General features: G+C 43.2%; 1 protein-coding gene across 2 annotated transcripts in view; it reads left to right on the top strand.

Moving 5' to 3' along the window:
* The window catches only part of SYT10 (synaptotagmin 10), a 583,991-nt gene that overhangs the window by 152,731 nt on the left and 407,403 nt on the right, over positions 1-23,857 (top strand). For both annotated transcript variants that reach the window (XR_011281745.1, XM_069628104.1), the window contains exon 3: positions 3,651-4,215. Coding sequence is in view for 1 of the 2 variants with exons in the window: in XM_069628104.1 (XP_069484205.1) it covers positions 3,651-4,215 (565 nt within the window). In the remaining variant the exon portion in view is untranslated. The remainder of the gene's footprint in view (positions 1-3,650; positions 4,216-23,857) is intronic.

The raw sequence follows: 23,857 nt of genomic DNA, 5'->3' as shown, positions 1-23,857 counted from the left end.
GACACACAACAGATGGCTGACGGGCCAGAGAACCAGTGCCCTGAGAGAGTGGTGGGGACGGGCTAGTTAGAAACCAGATCAAATCCTAGGGCTGGCACGACCTTTACTTTGGCTCCAGGACTTGATTGAAGTTCGGCTTCAATGTGACATGATCTAAAGTACCTGACAACCGGCTCCGGGCCGAAGCAGAGATCTGTGATGAGGCTCCTCATCCTCAAAAGCAGGAACAAGAGGGCAAGGTTATTTAAACCTGAGGCTGTACTGGAATGTACCATGATGAATTAAGTAAAAGGGTGATGCATCCTTTATACCCAAGCTTCTAAATGTATTTGGTTAATCTGCTGGGAGAGACTCAGACCCAGAATGAATGAGAAATGGAAATCTTTCTGTTTGCACACATAGGTATTATCCAGAGGGACACTATAATCGGAGAGTTTTGTTTGATTACACACACAATGAAGATGGACCATCCAAACAACTGGTTTCATTCAGAACATTCCAGTTTATCATTTTGGCCCTAATTTGTACATGGGCCCTAATAAATCTTTTGTGAAACCTACTCTTTCGTGTGGTGGTTTGTTTGTTGATCATTGTCAAGCATATGCCACATAGCATAACATTGTAAGCTCCAGGAATGGGTAAAAGAGAGGACTCTCATTAGGTGAATACAGACAGGTTTCATAGGGTTATACGTATGAGGGATCGAATGTGTGTCTTTATGGATGCTAATGTGCAAAAGGGCGCCTATTATATAGCTTTAAAAGATCAAAAAAATTATCTGCATCGAAAACAATGGGCCTCATTAGCAGTTTGGCAGTAAAACCGGCAGGCTGCTGCCAAACTTCCAAACATTTCTGGCGCCCGTGAATTACCGGGTCATTACAGCCCTGCTGGACCCGTTAATTGCCCATTCGTGGGCGCCTGAATGGAATGCTCCCCCATTCCCATTTGAGCGCCATATAAACGGTGCTGGTGCATCCGGCATGCTGTGCTTGCGGGTGGCGCTCTGCCCACCAGAACAGACCTGGCGGGCAGAAAGGCACCCGAGAGCACAACTCGTAGTTTGCCGGTCCGGGAACTACGGTACCGGCAAGCTTACTGGTACCGTAGTTCCCGGAACGACAAATTTATGAGTCCCAATGACTTTCAACAGAGCCTGTGTTTATTCGGAAAGGAAATGATAATTAACAAAAAAACAGTAGGGGAAAGGGTGGGCAGTGGGGATAGGTAGAGGGGGCAAGGCGGGCATGTGGGGTGGAGAGAGAGGGAAGGTAGGGCAGGTGGGTGGGGATAGAAAGAGGGGGAAAGGGCAGACAGGTGGGGGAGAGAGACAGAGGGGGTAGGGCAGGCGGGTGAGGACAGCAAGAGAGGGGGTAGGGCAGGCAGGTGGGGGTAGAGAGAGTGGCGATAGGGTAGAAGGGTGGGGCTAGAGAGAGGGGGGAGAATGGCCAGTGGGGGTAGAGAGAGTGGGGTAGTGCGGCTGAAGGATAGAGAGAGTCGGAGTAGGGTAGGCAGGTGAGGGTAGAAAGAGTTGGGCTAGTGCGGGTGGGGGTATAGAGAGTGAATGTGGGTGCGTGGAGCTAGATAGAGAGAGGTGGTGGGGTGGGTTGGGGAAGAGCGAGTGGTGATAAGGTGGCTGGGTGTTTTAGCGAGAGTGTGTAGGGTGGGCAGGTGGGTAGAGAGGGGGTTGGCCTGGCAAGTGGGGTAGAGGGAGAGGTGGTAGGGTATGCAAGTGGGCTATATAGAGTGGGTTGGACAGGCAGTGGTGGTTGAGAGGGGGTAGGGCGTGCAGGTGGGGATAGAGTGTGCGTATGGCAGGTGGGGTAGAGAGAGAGAGGGGGTAGGGTGTGTGGTTGGTAGTAGAAAGAGGGGATGGGCGGGTGGGGGAGGGTAGAAGGAGATTGGGGGTAGGGCAGGTTGGTGGGGCTAAAGAGAGAGGGGGTAGGATGGCTAGGTGGGTGGTAGAGAGAGAGCAGGCTAGGGCCAGTGGGTGGGGCTAGAGAGAGAAGGAGTAGGGCAGGCAGGTGGGGGTAGAAAGAGGGGTTATTGCGGTCTGTAGGATAAGGGCAGAGAGAGGAGGGTAGGGCAGGCACGTGGGGTTACAGAGAGTGGGTGGGGGTAGAGAGAAAGAGGGGTTGGGCAGGTGGGTGAGAGAAGAAGGAGAGAGGGTGTACGGTGGGTTAGTGAGGGTAGAGAAAGCGTGTATGGTCAGTTGTAGAGATAGAGGGGGTAGGGCAGGCAGGTGGGGCTAGTGCGAGAGGGTTTTGGGTAGGCAAGTGGGGATAGAGAGAGAGACGGGGTACATCAGGCATGTGGCAGTATAGAGAAGGGGTGGGGTGGGTGAGTGGGGGTAGAGAGGGGGTAGGGTGTGTGGGTGGGGGTAGAGGGTGAGGTGTTGGGTGGGCAGGTGGGGGTAGAGAGAGAGGGGGTAAGGAGGGCGGTGGAAGTAGAGAGAGGGGGTAGGGTAAGCAGGTGAGGCTAGAGAGTGGGGTAGAGCGGGCAGGGGGGCGTAGAGACTGGGGATATTGCGGTTAGTTGGGGGTAGAAAGAGTCGAGGTAGAGCAGGTGGGTGTGGGTAGAGAGAGTGGGCGTGGGGGTAGAGAGAGTGAGGCTGAGAGTGATGGAGCTTTTGGTTGCCGTAGAGATAGTTGTGGCGGTGGGAGGGGGTAGAGAGATTGGGGTAGAGAGATTGGGGTGGGGTGGGTGGCTCAGGATACATAGAGTGGAGGTGGGCTGGAATAGACAGAGTAAGTGGGGTAGAAAGAGTAGGTGAGCAGGGGTTGTAGGGGTGTGGGTTGAAAAAGTTGGGGCGGGTATAGGGGTGGGTGGTTGGGATAGTGGGGGTGGGGTGGGTGGGGCTAGAGAAATCAAGGATTCAAGTCAGAAAAACATGTGTAACAAAGCAGCCTCAGGAGGACTAGAAAAACAGATCTGCCATCGAAAGTAGCACAAAATAGCACAAAAAACCACAACCCATAATGTCCCCCACAAATGGGGTTTCAGTAGCCCAATTGTGCAGGCGGGTATAACCCAATATGGCAACCCTGCAAATCACTGCGTGGTTGGGAAACGGAAAGCCTAGCACCCTACTTGAGCAAATAGTGTTAGGGAACTCCTCGTTGGGCAGTACAGTGGAGATATTTTGAACAAGAAACTTCAGCAATTCGGTGATTTCATGGCAATGCCGGTTGCTATGCCAACCATTTCTAGTGGATATCTTTTGCCCTTAAAATGGACTTCAGAGGTGCAACCCTACCCTTTTCAGCTCAAACATATTGTCGCTGGGATAGGGAGGGAGTTTGTTGGTTAGTGATGCAACAGGGCTGGACAAGCACACAAGCACACAAGCTCATTTACAGGGCAATGTGTAAGTACAATGAGACCTGGCAACCTTGTTACGGGTGAACCTCTGCCTGTGGCTTCTGCCCCTCTTTGCTTTGCTACTTGCAATCATGAGGGGTGAGGGGTGAAGATGCAGAGCAAACGCCAAATATGCAAGTCCTAGTAGCAACATTTTAAGACTTGTAAAATGTGGAATGGACTTTCTGTATGTTTTGACAAAGAAGCTTCTAAGTGGTGCTAGATAAGTTTAGACTTTGCAACTAACAAACGGTGTCACCAATTGTAACAGTGTACATTCCCTTTTTCAGACACAATTCATTTCGGAGGCACCTGCCGAGGCAGATGCAAGTGTCGAGTGTGGATTTCTCCATGGGCGCCGACATGCTACAGCGGGGGGAGACCACGACCAGCATTGGGAGAATAAAGCCAGAACTCTACAAGCAAAAGTCTGTCGATTCCGATGACAACAAGAACGAAAATGTCAAAACCTGTGGGAAGCTAAACTTTACCCTCCAGTACGATTACGAAAACGAACTCCTCCTTGTTAAAATTATAAAGGCCTTAGAATTGCCAGCAAAGGACTTCACAGGAACCTCGGATCCGTACGTGAAGATCTATCTTCTTCCGGACCGGAAGAAGAAGTTCCAGACTCGGGTTCACCGGAAGACCCTGAATCCTGTCTTTGAGGAGACCTTTCAGTTTCCTGTAGCCTATGACCACCTCAGCAACCGGAAGCTACATTTCAGTGTTTATGATTTTGACAGATTTTCTAGACATGACATGATTGGGGAAGTTATTCTAGATAACCTGTTTGAAGACTCTGACCTCTCCAGGGAAACCTCCGTGTGGAAAGACATCCATTGTGCTACCACAGTAAGTACAAGGCCGTGTGAGTTGAACCTAATGTCTTGAACCTAAATATTCGTTTGTATATAGTTGGTGTTTTGTAACAACAGGTTGCTTCAGAGTTCTGTGATCTAAAGGCAGCAAAGAAAGGCACCAGAAGGGGAGGGAACGCGGGGTGTGTGGTTCGAGGGGCTTATTGGTGTGGTGGTGGTGGGGGGGGGGGGAGTGTGGACCCGCAGTGAACAAATACACAGGTTTCGTGAAGCCAGATATGTTAAAAACACAGTAAGGGAATGTGCATTACAGCCTCCTGAACATGCTTTCGCATTTTTTCTAGCAAAAATAATATTTTGTAACCATGATTAGTAATGAATATGAAATAACTATGGTCAATGTTCATGACAAATGGAACAACCATTACATTGACCTACGCCAATAGTCTGGGCCATTGTGTAGGAATTACATTGAAATTTGACAGGCATTCACGCTGGCCATGTATTGTGAAGCTGGGGCAGGAAGTGGGAAGATTCCTTCATAGAGAGAGTGCCGTTCAAAAGCTGGCCATTAACACCTGTGCTAGCAATCAGTCAAAACTAAAACGATGTCGGTGCTGTCCATGTTGTCAATCATTACTGTTCCCGGAGAAGTGCTTTACGCGCTGCCGCTATGAAGTAAGGCTATTGAACGTGTTTTCAGAAATATCTAGAAACCAAAATATTGGCCATTGGTCTCTCTTACCTATTTATTTTGTATTTGTCTTTTAGGTTTCTTAAGTTTGGAAGGACTGTAAATAGTATCAAATTACTTTAAATAATTCATGTATTTATTCATGCCCCTCAGTTATAAACGTGCGACCTACTACTGTGAATTGCATCAAATACTGCACTAATAACAGCTATCATTACAGTGCTCAGAAGTGGGAAGATCCCCGTAAGAATTACTATAGAAGATACTCATGTTATGTATTTGTTTATTTTAATTCTTGTAACTCGCCACACACCCTTAGGTCTTAGGGCACACATTAAATATATTGTTATTATTATCATCATCATCATCATTCTTATTGGCTCCTGCTGTCTAGTGTCACTGTTCATCAAAATCCACGTAATGCAAGTGATAGAGCGCGGCTTAAGAGAAGAAATTACCTAATCAATAAGTCAAAGATGACTTGTCTTTTAGAATGGACTATATACTTTGATTTTTGGTTCAATATTCCCGTCCAAGCATCCTTTTTATGACTGAGAATAAATCTCCATTTCTCAAAAGAAACCATGTTAATCTCAAATGTGTGTGGGAGCCAATCAACATCATTGCCTATTGCCTAGATTAGGCGTCCCATTTAGAAATATTACTGCATTGATACATTTGGATTGATTTTATTGATACATCGAAGCGAAATGCATCATGGAATCCTGCCGTATAGTATCCTGAAATCTCTCCTAGGTGCTTAATGAAATCACCCATGCAGCACACATCTTCTGCCCCAGCGGTACCTCTCTTTAAGAGATAGACGGATGCAGGACAGAAATGGGGTTGAGTAGGTAGAGAACAAGGCTGTGACTTCCTGTAAAGGCCACATCTGGTATGCTCAGTGACACAGAGGGGGGTCTCGGTGCTTAATGAGGAAATTGCACTCAGGAGGGTGGGGGTGCTCCATTAGCACTTTTGTGCAAACGGTCGTCTCCATGCGATTTCAATCCTGTTCACCACATAGTGGAAATGTAAAGGGTAAAACACAGGCAAAAACAACACTCTTCATTTTTCCCAGTATGTAATTTGGAAATTGTAAAAGCTCATGCAGTTGATTGCAGAAGGCATTTGCAATGGATTCCTATGGAATCCACTTGTCTTTGTCAGATGGCAAAAGCAGGTGGATTCCATAATAATCCATTAGATTACAACCAGTATGAACATCTCATGTTGTGTGTAAACCAGGAAGATTTGTCAGGTGTAGCAGGAGAGGGAGCTGTCATGTAAAGTCTGCCCACCACACCACCAACTCCTCCTTGGGTCGGTAAAAGTGGCAGGAACAGTGGATGTAATCCTTTAGAACATGTTTGGGTTCCCGAAATGACCTCCTGCCCCCCAATTTACAATTTCTCACCCTACTCGCACTGAATTCCAAGATCAAACATTTGAGTGTTTGAATTATGAACAAGATTGAATATGTGGGTTCTGTATTTCGTCCATATTTCTCCAAATAACAATACTTGGGAAGCCATAAATGTGATAATTCTTAAGAAAGCCAGTCTCGGGAGGATAGCTCAGGGGCAGCGTACTCGCCTTGGAAGCAAGGCGACACGGAGCACCTAGATCCCCGGGTCCGCGCTTAGAAACCTCTGGGTATTAAGCGCGTTATAAATAAGCTATCATATCATATCATATGGTATTGTTCAATATGGGGAAAGTACTCCATAGTGCACATTATGAGGATATTGCAAGTCACTGAGGAGGTTTGTGACTTACTTCCTTTATATGGCAAAATAACTCCAAACTGATATGCAATATCTTTCTGACATCTGGAATAGTTAATATTCAGTGATCTCACCACCATGGCTTGGATTAGCTTCCTCATCAGAGCCCTGTGACCTGTAGCACAGTTTTATGAACCTACTTCTTTCGACCTCACAAAAAACAAGCACAGTCACCGGGTCAGTTTATTATGTTATTATCTTACATTCAAATAATTATGGCATGCATATTGTAAGCTAACATCCCAGAAATAAAATCTACATATTGTACAACTCAATTGGTATATGAGGTTTTACAACTTCAAAGAGAACTTTTTTTTTAGAACAAATTCCACACCCCGATTGGGCTGCAAATAGCCTAATACACTTGTCACTATCAGAAGCATTCCGTAGCACTTTCTCAACCAAGACATTGTTTGCATTACCAGACTCAAATAGTCCCTTTCTTTATATCCATTTATAATATCTATTTTTATGTCATAAAAATATGGTACACTAAGCTCATTTAAGGCATTTCTTTCAGCCACAACCAACTATTCATGGTTCCCCGTCTTTCTATCACAATTTTCAGTCACCCCTCCATCTTGGTTTTTGACTTATCCATCGTATTCCGTACTTTGCAACAAGTTACCAACTTAGCTCCTATCAGTTACTCTCTTTCTTTCCATTTACTTTACTCTTTAGGATTTCAGAGTCATGTGCACCGTCCCATGTAGCAATACATTTAGACACACAATCATTTTGATATACATCTGATACCATCATATAGTATTATGTAGAATGTTTCCTTTGTCCATTTTCCAGACACACAAGTGTTCCCTTATTCTTCAGGAATATGGTCCTAATCACTGAAACGTGTGTCCGGGTTTAAGAGCTTTTCATAAGAACACTCCCATTACGAGGCCATGTAACTTTGAGAATCACTCCCATTAAGAGGTTGTTCAACTTTGAGGAACACTCCGAATAAGAAGTCATGCAACTTTGAAGAAAACTCCCAATAAGAGGCCATGCAAGTTTGAGGAACACTCCCATTAAGAGACTGCAATTTTGAGGAACACCCCCATTAAGAGGCCATGCAACTTTAAGGAACACTCCGATTTAGAGGTCATGTAACTTTAAAAAACACTCCTATTTAGAGGTTATGTAACTTTGAGGAACACTCTGAGTAAGCGGTCATGCAACTTTGAGGAACACACCCATTAAGAGGTCATGTAACTTTGAGGAACACTCCCATTAAGAGGCCAATCAACTTTGAGGAACACTCACATTAAGAGGTCATGGAACTTTGAAGAAAACTCTGATTAAGAGGTCATGCAACTTTGAAGAATACTATGATTAAGAAGTCATGTAACTTTGAGGAACACTTCCATTAAGAGGCCAATCAACTTTGAGGAACACTCCCATTAAGAGGTCATGCAACTTTGAAGAATACTATGATTAAGAGGTCATGTAACTTTGAGGAACACTCCATTTAAAAGCCATGCAACTTTAAATAAAACTCGAATGCACAGTACTGCTGGACATAATGGATTCAGAATTTGAACATGGGTAATGTGCAAGCACATTAGAAAACAATTATACACACTGAGAATTCGCAAAGCCTGTCAACTCTCAAGGCACTGAACGAGAAAATGCGAAAGACGATCAAATAAAGGTTGGCTAAAAAAACGCAAACACATTTTTGAAGAAAGCTAGAATTCTCATTTATTTTTGTTTCTACTTTTTGGATGCAATAGTGTGAGCTTTATTCCCTATAAAACATGGCATCACCATCATAAAAGTGTTTCTGGCTCATTCTAACACTGCCAATGAATGCTGGCAATGTAGAATCGGTTCAGGGGGAAAGCATTGGTAATCTCAAAGTCTAATATGTAGCAGTTTCACACATTGCCCATAAAAGGCATTTTGCGCTTTAAAATGGATAATAATACACTGATAGATCCCTGAACCCCTCTATTACTCGAGCACTGCACAAACGTAACTACCGTAAACAATTCCTTATCAATTAATGGCTCGAAAGTGTCAAAGAAAGGTATTGTAGTAGTAAGCAATCTGAAAAGCTGAGTAAGTGCTCAAGTGACAGCTAGAAACCTGAGCTGCCCTGTCTCCAGTGGAAGGCCTTGTGGCATCACAACTCAATGACACTGTTACTGCAGTTTCAGCATTGATGTTGTTGTCTTAGTGCAGGGAGGAATGATGTCACTTCTAGGCTGTAATGCAGAAACTATGTGCAGGGCGTTATACTGATATTGCTGTCTGCCATGTATGCTTTCAAGGTGTGCATCGCACAACAATCAGGGTTTGAAATTGAGATTCCATGAGCAGGAGCTAAAACCAGCTCCTGGGTGTCGGGCATCACACGGTTGGCTGGAGCTACCGCAGTGGAACCAGGAGCTACCATAGATTCTAATTATTTTGCATTAACATTCTCAAATACTCAAAGTTAGGTTCACATTTACATGTATGGAAGGCACCAGTTGGCCCTAGGAGCCAACGGTAGCTCCTGGTAGCTATTGGTTTCAAGCTAGGAAGACTCTACTGTGCTAGAAACAGGAGCTAAATGGCTCCCAGCTCCCCTCAATTGCAAACCCATGCAACATGCAGCTAGCCTCTTGATGCTGGGAATAATGAAGCCGGCATTAGTGGCACACCAGCAGACTGGTGGAGCATAGTGTAGGAAAAGCTGCCGGCCTAAAAGCCAGCATGACCTCTATGGTTCTGATGGTTATTGGTAGTGTGTTCTAGAGTGTTGTGGCTGTAACAGAGATGGCATAACCACCCATCTTTGGTTACCAGACATTTCATTGAAAAAAATTGGACGACTGGACAAATGGTCGAACCAATTTCGTCGAAAACCAAATGGTCAAATTTTTTATTTTTTTATGTTTACCTTTTTTTAATTTTTTTTTGGGGAGGGGGTCCCGCCCAAACCCCTTTTTTTCTAAAAAAAAACCCTTTTTTCCCCTAAACTACAACCTTACAAATAAATATATAAATTAAAAAAAAATCGACCATTTGGTTTTCGACGAAATTACGTCGACCAAATGTCCTGTCGACGAATTGTTGTCGATGAAATGTCCGGACACCCCCATCTTTTACTTCTGGCACATTGAGACCTACATCAGAAGATGGGTGATGGGGTGCAAGAAGGTAGCTTTCTTCCTGTTGTGGCCACATCCGGCAACGGCACGCACATACATCTTTATGGGGGGCAATGATATGCTGTGCCGTGCTGCTGAGGCTCTAAGCCGCTTGCCTGTTTACTGTTGACAAACACATTCTGCTCTGACTAATTAATCCTGTAATGCTTTCTGTGTTCACTGTGGTATTGATAGGTTGTGCATTCACGACGGCACAACTCCTGCAGCATTCTCGCCTTTCTTTAGGGATTATAGTGACCTCCCGCCATAGCCAAAGTTATAAGGCATATTGATACATTTGAGTGCTGCGAGGGTTCCGATTGCTTAGAATGTCAAGCACTGATTACACAGATTTGTAATCATATGCAAGATTAAAATACCACATTCCAGCAAGCCGACTAGTATCAGCAGTGTGCCCGCATGAGATAGCAGCTGCTCTAACAACTAACATAGCCATCGTATGGGGAAGATCTTCAAACTGGTTTGTTTTTTAACCATGGTCATGTTAGGTTCTGTGTTTTGTGTACTTTCTAAATCAGGTCCAGAAAACAGGATTATTGTAGTCCATGAAAGTCCAATATTAACAAAAAGATTGCACCTTGCTTATGGTAAGAACTGGAAAAGAAAGTACAAAGTGTAGACATTTCAGACTGGGTGCAAATCCCAGCTTCACCTCTTAACCAATGTGTGATCATGGCCATCTCATTTAATCTCATAATTCATGACCTGTCAAAATTGCCAGTCCCTAAACCTTTCAAAATTGCCAGGCCTTCAGCGTGTTTTCATTCTCAGGGTATGATTTTTCTTTTTTAAAACCTCACTCACAGTTTCACTGGCTATAGTTTTGCTTCATTCTCTCCAATGCAACTCCATGTGAAAACCATGGGCCTCATTGTGAATCCGGCGCTAGCATTGCCGGAAAAACCGGAAGGCTGCCACCAGACTGGTAATGCCATTCCGCCTCCGTGATTGCCGGAATCACCGGGGCATTACAACCCTGGTGACCAGGTAATTCTGGAGGCGGAATTCAGTAAATCTCCATTCCCATGGAGTCCTATAGGACTCCATGGGGATGGGGAACATGGAAACACTGGTTCCGTCTATGACAGAGCCAGTGTTTCCATATCCACCTGCAGGCGGTTGGTGTTACTTCCGCCAGGTCAGACCTGGCGGGAGTGACACCTCCCGCCTGCAGGACTTGGAATCAGCCGGTCCGGAAACAACGGTGGCGGCGGATTTACCGCCACAGTTGTTTCCAAACCGGTTGACTTGTAATGAGGCCCCATGTCTCGTAATAACAGACTGGATGGAGATGAACAGCTTCCCGGTAGCTTCTAATCTGCACCCACTATCTATGCAATGGTACGAGAACCCTTGTAATTGCTTCCAATCTGTCTCCATACTTGGACACTTTTGCATTCTGTGAGACTCGTAATCAGAGTCCTTTTTCTATTCTGGTTTATGTGCGCCTTTTGCATCGCATCTGTGGCCTGCATTTATACTACAGCCTGTACACCTTCCTCGTGGCTGCTATTGATTAAAAAAGTGTCCTATACCTAGGCTAGAACTTTAATTTCTTTCTTCCGGTGTCTGTGCCCGGGGCAGCAAACGTGCTTAAGATGGCCCCCTGGATTATCTCTTCGATGAGTGCCAGTAAAGCAATGTCATGTGGGCACTTATAAACAAATTATCGACCACACTACTGTCACCTTTACAAGCCTGGCATAAAACAAGATTGTATCTGTAGTGAAGTGACTCCCAGCCTTCTTAGGTTGACTTGCTAGGTTTATTATTATCATTACAAGCAGTCAATCAATAAGTTACATATAGGACAATAAAAGACATCAACACTCCACATGACATCACAGCATTCCTGCTCACCCAGGCAAGGCATATACAACAGTAACCATTGCTTTAAAGCCGTATCCAGTGGAGCATTTCAAGTTAGAGAACATTCCAAGTGGAACATGTCTGAGAATGTTTCGAAACTTCTATACTGTGCAAATTAACATGACTTTTCATATATATAAAATACATGGGGGGTCATTATGAGCATGCCGGTGTGGTAACAATGCCGGTAAAACAGGCGGTAATACCTGCTCGGGCATTGTTCCTGGAACAGCATACTCTGAGTCTACTGGTAGGGGCTGTGAACTCCCAGCAGGCCCGACCCGCCGAGAGTTCAGGCCCCTACTGGCAGAGTTTTCACTGAGGCATCTGCACCGTTAGCAACAGTGCTGGTAGCTCATAGTTCCCATTGCTGGCACCTGGAATATCCCAGTAACACCGGGATATCGGGCTCCGGTAATGGTAAGGCAGGTTACCGGCAGACTCGTAATGAGGCCCATTGTTTAATCATAAAAGGTTGAACTTTGTTTCTTCAAACGCGCTCGTTTAGGAGGAATCTGAGAATTACGCAGATATATTGCCTTGTCATCTGCTTGACCATTCCCACCAAACTTATTATTATATAGTTATGTACGCTTCAGGTGAGCAAGCGTCGTTGTCTGTGCCGTGCAAATGTGCACTGATGTCATTACACTATAAACTAACCAGCTTTTCTTTTAAAGCACTGGTGACGTAAACCACCACTTGGTTTAGTAACTCTACTGATGGAAAATAGTGCAGGGTACATTAACAGATAAGGAGATGGGGTCCGGCATTAACATTCCCATTCAGTAATGACTCCATGAGACAAGAGCTCTCATTTTAAGTGAATGTATTTTTCATGTGGTCAACATCACATCGGTACTGTTGTTCGGAATGATGAAATTGTATGCTAGAACCACACTAGCAAAATCACATGATAATTATAATACACGAACTAGCTTAAGAAGCATTACACACCTGTATCTACATTTAAGTGTCACACTAAAATATAAATGAAACACTACTCGTAATACAACTTGTGAAGCAAAACTCAGGCAGAATTGTATATCAGCTGATACATGTATCATAAAACTTCATACATGTATAGTATCATACATTAGAGCACTGTATATATAATACAATATGGCAGCACTGTGTAACCAATATGTAGGTACAGAGCACCCCACAAAAGCGCTGTATATGCACAATTCAATATGGCTACATCCGGTAAATATTAGCAAGGTACCGAGCCCCCCCCCCCCTGCAGGCTCCGAAATCAGTAAGAAAATGGCGGCCGGCACGCGATCACGTTTGCGTCCGCCGGTGCCATTTAAAAAAAGTAAAACTGTGCTGGCAACAGAGATCTGCTCTTACAGCAATCCACATGTGCCGGCCAGCAGGCTTGAAGACACCAGTTAGGTAAGGGACTATCCTAAAAAGATAGCTAATCAGCTCATATTCATTTTATTTATTTTATTATGCATTACAGCTTTTATAGCTTTATAGCTATTATAACTTTTGCATATAGCTTATATTGCATTAAAAAACGACGAGCATTACAAATGTGATGTCCATTTCAGGACACGTGGGCAGATGACCTTGCGCAAGCATAGCGGGTATGTTTTCAGCCAAACATTTGAACATTCACTAAGTAGAATCGACAGTTCACATATTATACAGACAGTCATACTGACAGTAATACATTTTGCTCTCCAGGTCTTGAAAGGAAATCCTAGGCCTAGAAGGCAGACCATAGGAAAACAAGCTAAACACAGCTTGGTAGAAATGAAAAGATAAAGCAGAACCGATACAAATAAGGGCATAACAGGGAGGTACATCAAGTTTACTATGTTAGTACACAGCAAAGATATGAAACAAATATGATATGGAATTTATAATGTACCTATACACAAGTGTTTCAAGGCACAACGAGGCGAGGAAGGGGGAACAGAGGGAGGACAGAGACAACGATCTTACTAGGCCAAGTGACATTGAGATCGCGAAAGTGCAAGGGAGAGCGGTGGGGGAAAGTGTAAGGGTAAAGGGGAGGGGACAGTGAAGTACATGGGATCAAAAAATCAAAGACGTGCAGCCAGCTGGTGGCAAGTGCAAGCGTATGTGCAGACAACAGGTGCCCAAAGGGCAGGTAGGGGCACTGTAGGGTTGCACACACAGACCCAAGTGCAAGGGTTGCCAGGGGAGCAGTGCAGGTGTGCAACTGGCGGGGAGGGGAGCTGGGCCCGAGATCAGAGGGTAGCCAAGGGAGAGGAAGAGAGAAGGCAGAAGCAAAGAGGACAGTCTTGAGGTGCTTCTGGAATGGAGATAGTTCTCCTCAAGTTTCAGAAAGGCAGGGAGGCTGTTCCAGAGGGAGGCCCCAGCTGAAGAAAGAGATCTACCACCAACTCGTTGCTTGGAGACGCGACTGACTGGTTTCATGTGTTAATATCCCCGCAAAAATATCGCAATACAAAAATATCCCCATATTTTTGCAGCGATATTGAGCCATGGACCCTGCGGGGGACACCCCCGCATTATTTTTAAATGTTCAGGGGACACCCCTGCAACCCCCGCTCCCACAAATGATCCCCCCCAAAAATATCGCCTATGGCGATACAAACAATGATATTTTTGGTGGGGAGTTGGAGACAGAGGAGCGAAGAGCTCGAGTAGGAAGACATTTACGAAGAGAGAGTTGGAGGCATTGAGGCCCCAAGCCCCAGAAGGTCTTGTACTTAATCCTCTCTGCCACTGGGAGCCAGTGCACAGATTTCAGTATTGGAGAGATACGATCCCTGGGCTTGAGGACAAGTCTTGAAGTCCTGTTCTGGATGAGTTGCAGAGGGCGGAGAGTAGAAGCAGGAAGATTTAGAAAGTGGCTGTTTCAGTATTCCAACCTAGGGAGAACTAGAGCTCTGTAGACAGTGAGCTTCTGGGGGAAAGAGAGGAAAGGAAGACTACCTCTGAGGAGGTGCAGTTGGTAGTGTGACTTCTTAGAGATGTCAGAGATGTGAGGAGAAAAGAAGAGTGTGGAGTCGAAGATGACCCCGAGGTTCTTATCTCAAAGGTGGGAGCAGGAAGAGGGCCAAGGGAGGCCGGCCAGAGAGTGACAGGAAAGGAGGGAGCAGGTGTGCAGATGAGGAGAATCTACGCTTTACTGGCATTAAGGCAGTGATCGTTGGCGGCACACCACTCCTGGATAGCAGACAGACAGTCAGATATGAGAGAAGGAGAAGAGGTGGCAGAAGGGAGCCTGAAAATTAGCTGAGTGTCATCCGCATAGCACTGAAAGTTTGGGCAGAGAGAGGCAATGTGGTGGACAAGAGGTGCCAGGTATTGGTTGAACAGCCAGGGAGAGAGGTAGACACCTGGGGAACACCACTGGTAGAGAGTGAGATAGGGGAGAGGAAGGATCTTAGTTGGACCTGGGAGGGTCAGTCAGAGAGAAAAGAAGTCAGCCAGGCCAGGGCCTGATCGGTGATATCCAGGTTATCACGCAGCCGGTTTGGCAGGATGGCATGGTTGACCGTGTCAAAGACAGATGAGAGATCGAGGACAGAGGGGGTATTAGAATCGAGGTTTGAGAGTAGGTCTTCATGGATGTTCTTCGTAATTGTATTCAATTACATTGTGTATTTTTATTTCTTTGTAGAATTTTGTCCCTGAAGATGGTCCCCTGGACCGAAATGCATTGGAATTTTTAAAGGGCCTGTGTCTTTGAATTAAACACCCATTTTATGAATAATTCATTGATGATTTTGCAAAGTTTGTATAAAGAAATACAGAACTCATCATTAAAATACATGTAGAATGTTTGTGAATATAGATGTTAACTGAATGTACAAACTATATGTGAGTTTCTCAGATGAGGTCGTTCGAAACTCCGGGGTCATCCCAACCCAGGTATCATTCGGCATTGTCACATCCGCCATGTTGCACTTATGCATGGCTCAAGGTTGCAATTGTACAGAACGCCAGTGCAGTTCAAGCCAGGACCTCAGGACCATGCAGCCTATCAGCCCATTAGTCGGACAGGACTTGCAATCGTAACCTTGAGCCATGTGTAACATGCCTAACACTTAAACTTTTAAATGACTTAGAAAGTGCTCTACGCAAGAAGCACGTGTCAGCTGTTTGATGTGTAGAGACACGTGTGAAAACAACATTTACATCAAATTTGCAAAATCCCTTTCACGACCTTTAGCCACCACAATGAATGTCACACATCATGATGTGTGAGTGTTAGACAATGCAAGAACGACGACAACAATGAAAGCCCGTGTTTAGACACAGCGGGTTTGCTGTGATCAATGCCAGGACTAGCTGAAGGCCATTGCCATGCCAAGCGTTCCAATAAACTCGTTCCAAGAGCTATGTGACAATCCAGGGCACGGTGAAAGAAACAGAGGCTGGACAGGGATTGGTCGGTGGCCTCAAAGAGAACGATGTAATACATATGTTATTGAAGACGATAATAGTGGATATGAAGTAAATGTTTTCTGAGTGACAAAGCCATCATCCTCACCGGCACCTACTTCAGGCAAACTTTCTTTTATTAAACCATTCCCCCAACTCTTCAGGTTGTATGATATTGTTGTCAATAACAAAATATCTTAGTACCTCTCATTCAATTTAGGGATTTTGTCCTCTATAAGACATTATACCTTGTTAAAATTGCTTGTGCTTTCAGAAATGCATGAATATTAGTCTGAAATTCATATGTTAAACAAAAGGGGTAGATAGTTCTAATTCTACACAATCAGGAAAACCAGCGTTTATCATTTTAGTAAAGCTGGGTTCCCATTTTATGAACCATTTCAGATCTATAGAGGAATGGGCCATACATTCATACCTGCCATTTTGGAATTCTTCAAGGAAGCCACTGGACAGTTATGATATCATATGATATGGCATTTATAACACGCCTATACACAAGGCGCGATGAGGCAAGGGAGGGGCTACAGAAGAACGACAGATAACAATCTTACTAGGCCAGGTGTCATTCAGACCACGCAAGTACAAGGGAAGGGGGAAAAGAAAGGTGTGGGGGGGGAGAGCAGTACATGGGAAATAAGGAAATAAAATAACATAAGATAAATAAAAAGAGCGCCCATCTGGTGGCAAGTGCAGGGTGAGTGCAGACATAAGTGCTGGTGGGGGGACTGTAGGGATACAGAAAACAGTCCCCAAGCGCAGGGGTTGCCAGGGAGGCAGTGCAGGCTTGCAACTGGCAGGGCTTGGCCTGAGATCAGATGGGTGGCCAGGTAACCAGTGCAGTATCGGCCAGGACTTCAGCAGGGGAGAGGGGGAGAGAAAGCAAAAGCAAAGAGGAGTTAAAATAATAGAGAAGATAAAGGCATAACATAATGCCACAATCTCCCCATAGCCAACAGCTTACAACCGTAGAGATGAAAACATAACTGCTTGTGGTGCCCCTTGCTCCCTTTTGCTAGCCTCGATCAAGCTCACAGAAGAGAGCCACCAGAGGTGCAACGTAATACAAGAAACACACAAACACAAACCAAAAGAACTAGTGATATATGATGTATTTAAGGTCCAATCGGAGGGTGCTCTATAAATAATGAAAATGTGTTAACTAACAAGGTGGTGATGGACCATCAGTGAATTTGGAGATGAAAATAAGGTGTGAAAGGGTTCTTAACATTACAGGTTGAGAAGGAACAAGATAACATCTCATGGATAAGGTATTAAATATATACAGAGGACCGTAAGTAATGGTCAGTTCTGTCAGACTGATGTATCGTTTATTTAACTAAAGTAATTGGGGTAGGCTACTGGTGTTCCCCTTGCAGCCTTGAAACCCTGGGTGGTCCCCACCCACTACAATATCTAGGAAGAAGACAATATACTAGTAAACGGAACTGTATTTTGGACACATTACTTCTAAGTTTAAGGAAACGTTTTATACAAGCAACACAGTATTTGTATTTCTACAAGGTTGAGCATAAAATCTATTCCAGTGATATAAATTCATAAGCCTGGTATGGAAATTAGGCCACATTTTGGGATTAACTTGAACACATTTGCACAAGCATTTTTTCTTTTCTTTTTTATCTTTCTCTTTTCATTATAATGTATGTTTTCTTTAATTTTGTGGTAATGCTGAATTCTAATTCAATTTGTTCATGTGCTTATGATATATTAACAATTTGGATTCATTCATGATAATAGCATTGTGTCCTGAAGAAGAGCAAGTGCTCAAAACACGTATTTGTAGTGTTATATTTTGGCACAAAATTAAACATATTTGTGACAATATAATGAAAGGAAGATAATGACTTTGAAATGTAGCTTTTACAATGGTTTTGACAACAGTAGATTTAGCTAATGTAGCTCAATTAGTTAGTACTAAAGTGCAAAGCTACTGACCCTGGTCTATTTATGAGCCAGTTTCAACAATGCTTATGATGGAGGTCTTTGAAGATTCTGAAAAGACGCTACTGGAGGCTAAAGAAAGGTGCTCTGTAACTGGATAAGCACTTGGGTTCTTCTGTTCAATTATTTGATGGGTACTGAGAGACCTTCAAGGAGGACAGCTTTAGTAAACATGACTTTGGATCAGCGTACAGAGATGTTCTTAGTCACATCAATGTTTTTTTGGGACTTAGTTTTCAGATAGTCCAATCCTGGAATTTTCCTAGTTGCCGCCAACCTTAGTCCACACTGTGTTCTCAGCACAGCATTTAGAGGCCCTGGTAGGATTCTAGAAGCTTCTACAGGTCTTCTGAGAGACCTGTTTGAATTCAGAGGGTGGATTCTCATTCTGCCAACTACCTGCAGCAACTTTCTACAATAATCATACTATCTTTCAACTAACACAAATCTGTATGCACAATGTTCTCCTATAATATAATGCACAATCCTTTTACTGCATTGTATGTTTATTTTACTAGCTGCAGATAAAAGTCACCAAACACAAGGCACATGCTCAATGTCTAGAAAAATGTTAACGGGACGGCCAATCACATGTAAAAAATAACATTGTCAGGGGTCTGATACCATTCCAAGATGGTGCCAGTGAAAACAATGTTTTAGTTAAGATGCAGTAGGCCCACGAAAAGGACTCTGACATTTGGAGCATATGGTCATCATGTACTGGGAGCCATGTTGTTATATACATAAACCACACTTGCAGTGACAGCCATAGACAAATAATGTGACATTTCTAACAACAACACTTCAATATACCAATCACCATATATACAAACAGTAATCACCATGAGGCTTTATTTCAACATAAAGAGCATAGAAGCAGTACAATTGTAATAACATTCATTTAAAATAGAGACACACATAGACAGCTGCACCATTTCATGTATATTTACATAGCATCACTTATATACCTGATATAAGTTAAATGAATACATCTCTCTATATTTGAAAGAGAAATGTGTGAATATGTGTGTGTGTGTGTGTCTGTTCGAAATGTTCAGCATACTTCCCAACATGCCACAAACCTGAAATTTGGCATGTGGGTAGGTTCCATGCTGTAGACAATGTAAAAAATATAAAATATACATTTTTTAATTTGATTTTCTTTTAAGTGTTTTTTTTTAAGCAGTCTGAATTGCTTGGATATGTGTGTGTGTTTCTGTTTGAAATATTCAGCATACTTACCAACATGCTTCAAACCTGAAATTTGGCATGTGGGTAGCTTCCATGGTGTAGACAATGTAAAAAGTATAAAATATACATTTTTCTAATGTATTATTTATTAACGGGTCTGCAATGCTTACCCCTTCCATGTATCTCTTTGCGCCGTAGTTCTGCCGTATTTCTACATTCATTGTTCCTAAACTTTTCACACTATCAGCATTCTAGCTGACATTAGCAGCACTCACTTTTCAAGTAATGCGGATGGCACAAAACAGTGCTTTGATAGTAATGCGGGTGACATGAAATGGTGCATGTCTTTACTTTAAAATATTGTGAAAAAGTCAGTGAGCGCACTGCTACAGCGTGGGTCCTCTTTTTTTTGAAAATAGGGGCTTGTTGAAGGAGGACTAGGTACAAAGAAAATAAATGGGATAACAACAAGCTACCTTTCGATATCCGCACCGGAGGTAACAAAACTAAGTCTCAAACCATGCATGTATGCAGACAAACCATCTTTCTTTTAACAAATATAAGGAGATGGAAGGCTCAATTTTAACAAAAATATCTCATATATTTATTATATTCTAATCGGTACTAAAACAGACCATTCGGTCACATTTGCAAATCTCATCAACATAAAATAAAGTAAAAAGAGACAATTGATCAACAGTTTTGATCTTTGTGTTCATTCACATGGTACAGTATATCATAAGTGATGTTAGTAGCACATGGGTGACTTTAGACTAGCCCATTAATGTTTGTTTTACTCTAAAGCCCCTATTTCAATTGTGTCAAGGTAGCTTGTTGTTATCCCCTTTATTTTCATTTTACTTTAAAATATTTAGAAAGCACAAGCCATGGACCCGGAGGCATTAGGGCGGTAACAAACAAAAAAAGAGGGGGGAAGCTGGTGGGAGATAGTAGAACGGGGAGCACTGAAAGCAAAAGTTAAGCAAACAGCCATGCTTTCAGCTTCCTTTTAAAGGATGCCAATTTCGGCTGACACCTAAGTTCAAGGGGAAGGTCGTTCCACGCTTTGGGCGCAGAGATATAGAATGTGCCTCTTTCGACCTTTCTTGTTCTGCATCTAGGAATTGAAAGGAGTTTCTGGTTGCTCGATCTAAGAGCTCTACTTTGGATTTTTTCCGCTATGAGATCTTGCAGGTAGCTAGGCATAATGCCCTGTGTGCACTTAAAGGTAATAACTAGAAGACGAAAATGCACACGGGACTCCACTGGGAGCCAGTGAAGTCCTCTTCTGGCGGCTGACACGTTGTTACGACGGGAACGCCACTTCACAACCCTAACAGCCCCATTTTGGATGACGTGTAGTCTGTTCCTCTCTGTTTTACTAAGGCTAGCCAGAAGGCTGCAGCAGTCATTTTTGCTCCGACGATTGCTCTGGCAATTGTCTCGGCATTAGCCTGGGTGATAAAAGGCCTAAGGTGGGTTAAATGTTTGATATAATAGACTGCTGATGAGACAATACTCCCCACTTGGGACTTCATGGTGAGCTGGTGGTCTAGAATAACACCCAGAGTTTTAACCTTCTTCAAAGGGGTATTTTGACTTTGCCGAGTTGGAAGCTCTCACAGGTGGGGACTAGCTTGGAAAGAATGGGCTGAAAACCTACAATCGGGAGCTCCCTCTTGCCTCTAATCAAGGCCATATTATTCTCAACCATCCAATTCTCGATGGTGATGTCAACTCTTTTCAATTCCGCCTTGTCCCTAGTATGAGTACCAACCAGTCTCTTCAATGGTGTACACAATGACGTTGTCTGTCTCATCGTGGCAATTCTCTCATGGTAATTACAGAAACCTCATTTTCTACAGAAGTTTCTGAATGTATGGCATCTCAACAGTACGAAGCTTACATGCTTAAGCTGTACACGTACGGGAATGGCACGTCAAGCTTATACGCTTCAGCCCTACACTCATTGCACTTATGTTGAGGTTGTTGCTGCCTCGGCTGTACATTGGAACACCAATAAAAGTGCTGCGCAATCTCAACGCGGCAACTCAACGTAGCTGGAACCGATTTGCAGGATTCATGTTTTTCTCATGATCAGCTTTAAGTGGCTTGATCCAAAGTTGGAAACAAAGACCATTTGTTCACACTAGCTCCTACAGAAAAACTAGCAATATTGACTACAAAGAATCATTGGTTTACTTAATTAAACTTCAGACTAGCACTGAAGTAGGAATTACCGTCCGAAGCATGGATGCACCTGCTAGTTAAGAATACAAAGGAAGAGTAACACTAGTTCTATTCAAAAGTGATAGCGGTACCAATATATCTGATATAATTTATTAATTGTGTTATTATTGTTGCAATGCAAGACAACCATTATTTGGCATTTTCCAAATTGTTGGGCCAGCACATTTCATTTTGTCTCAGGCAACTCTTCAAATTGCTATGCCTCATATGAGCGTAGTTGGGGCAAATATAATAAAATGCATAAAGTTCGCCAGTTGGCCGACTCAAAAACTGTAACCAAACTCAAGTGTGCATTACATGGTTTCGATTCTGTGTCTAAAGGAAGAATGGCAAAACATGTTTCAAGTAAAGGCTATGTATTTCATTTTATTTCATTTAATACCATATCATCAAGATATGTTTAACACCCCTGTAAATCTTTAAAAAGAAGATATGGTAACCATTGTACACAATGTGCCTCTTTGTAGCATTCCTTCATTCATAATTTCTGTATGCAATTGTGTTCACTAGTCCTATCATTCCTGTATTGTTGGACGAATAGTAATTCCATAAACATGGCAAACGTATGCTGTCCATCAGCTTCTTAATATGTGTACACCCGGGTAATGATTTCCCACCAGTGGAGTTTATAAGATGATTTAAAGCCCTTCTGTAGAGATCCAAATGTGGAGATTACCATACTCATAACCAATATTGAAGTAGTTTTAACTTTGTTTTTCCCTTCAATGGTCCGGGGATCTATCTCAAGATACAGGCGGATGTAAGGTGTACTTTTTGGGACACCCAAGAGCTCCTTTAGGAAGAAATACTCACTAAGAGAAATACTTGGACTACTACGGTGACGCCATAGTACTGCCCCATGCAGTGCTGCAGGTCTCCCGTTGTTTCCATGAAGTAAATTAGTTTGTGGTAATTTACTTTGTGGAAATTACTTCGAAATTACTTCAAAATTAGGTATGTATTTGTGGGTAAAGGGGAAAAAGGGGGGCTGGAACGGGTTTGGGGTAGGGGTAGTAGTGTAGGGGGAAGGGGAATTTGGGCAGACCCCCCATAAAAAGAAATTCTAAGTAAAATGTCTTAGTAATATCCATGAAGTAAATTACCACAAAGTAATTTACTTCATGGAAATTAACTAACTAACTAACTAACTAACTAACTAACTAACTAAATGTTTCTTGTATAGCGCAACTCTCACCCAAAGGTCTCAGGGCGCTCACATGGACAAAACAACAAAAAACGCAGAACATAAAACATTTAGGGGGTCCAGATGTCATTCTTAGTCAGATGACATACAGTGTCATATGTGGGGGCAAGAGTTTTTTCAGAAAACATACATCGCTTGTAATCAGCCTTCAAACAAGAACGTCTTCAGCAGTTTCCTGAACTGTTGCAACGTAGTACTCTGTTTCAGGTGAATTGGGATCACATTCCAATTTCTTGGGCCCCAGACTGCAAAGCTTGCTCCGCCTAGTTTTTTTGTGATCGTGCGTGGTTGGGTTACAGCATCTGATTATTTGAACGTAAACTATGTTTAGATGTTACCATTTTTTTAATCTATATTCTGGAGCATTATCTAGTAAACATTTAAACACTATGACTAGCCCTTTAAAGGTCAGTTGCTGTTCAATAGAGAGCCAGTGTCGTCTTTTTCAGTGTTCCGTAATGTGGGCTTGCCGACTCAGCCCACAAACCGCCCGATCTGCTCCATTTTGAATTGTTTGAATACTCTATGTTCGATTTAGTGGTGCCAATAAAGAGACTGTTACAGTAGTCAAGTTTTGTATTTACAATTGCAGTTGCAATTGATGCTCTATTGGCTTCAGATAGATAAGGAGGTATCTGCCAAAGAAGATGTATGAGGAACGCACAAGATGATTTAAGATGGGCCACTTGCTTTTTAAAGGTCAGGTGGGCATCAAAGAATACTCCAAGAGTTTTTACATATTCAGATACAGCAATATTATTGCCATCTATCATAAAAGATTTGTAAGAGTCATCTAGATTTTTTAGCCTATAGGGTGTGCTGATGATCAGTAGCTCTGTTTTCTTATCATTAAGAGCCAAAGAATTTAGGGCCATTGCCTCATAGATCCTATTAACAGTTTGAAGATGTTACGAACAATCATGGCGTTTTTGGCAGATGGTCTTTCTGGCGTGTTGGGTGTCCTAACCCACGTTTGAGCTATCATGCTGAAACATTTGGTGCTGTGGGCTTAGAAAATCCAAGATGGCCAAAAAGCACACATGTACGCCAGAATAGGAAAACTGTGCAGTACTGGCATGGAAAACATCATGATGGCCAGAACTTCCCAGAAAATGCACAGGGAAATGCATGAAGAATAGGCTGCCACCCAT

The sequence above is a fragment of the Ambystoma mexicanum genome, chromosome 12 (assembly GCF_040938575.1).
Source record: "Ambystoma mexicanum isolate Mex_15411 chromosome 12, UKY_AmexF1_1, whole genome shotgun sequence".
Classification (NCBI taxonomy): Eukaryota; Metazoa; Chordata; class Amphibia; order Caudata; family Ambystomatidae; genus Ambystoma; species Ambystoma mexicanum.
Note: the sequence above shows the minus strand (reverse complement) of the source record. Positions and strands in the feature narration are given on the sequence as shown.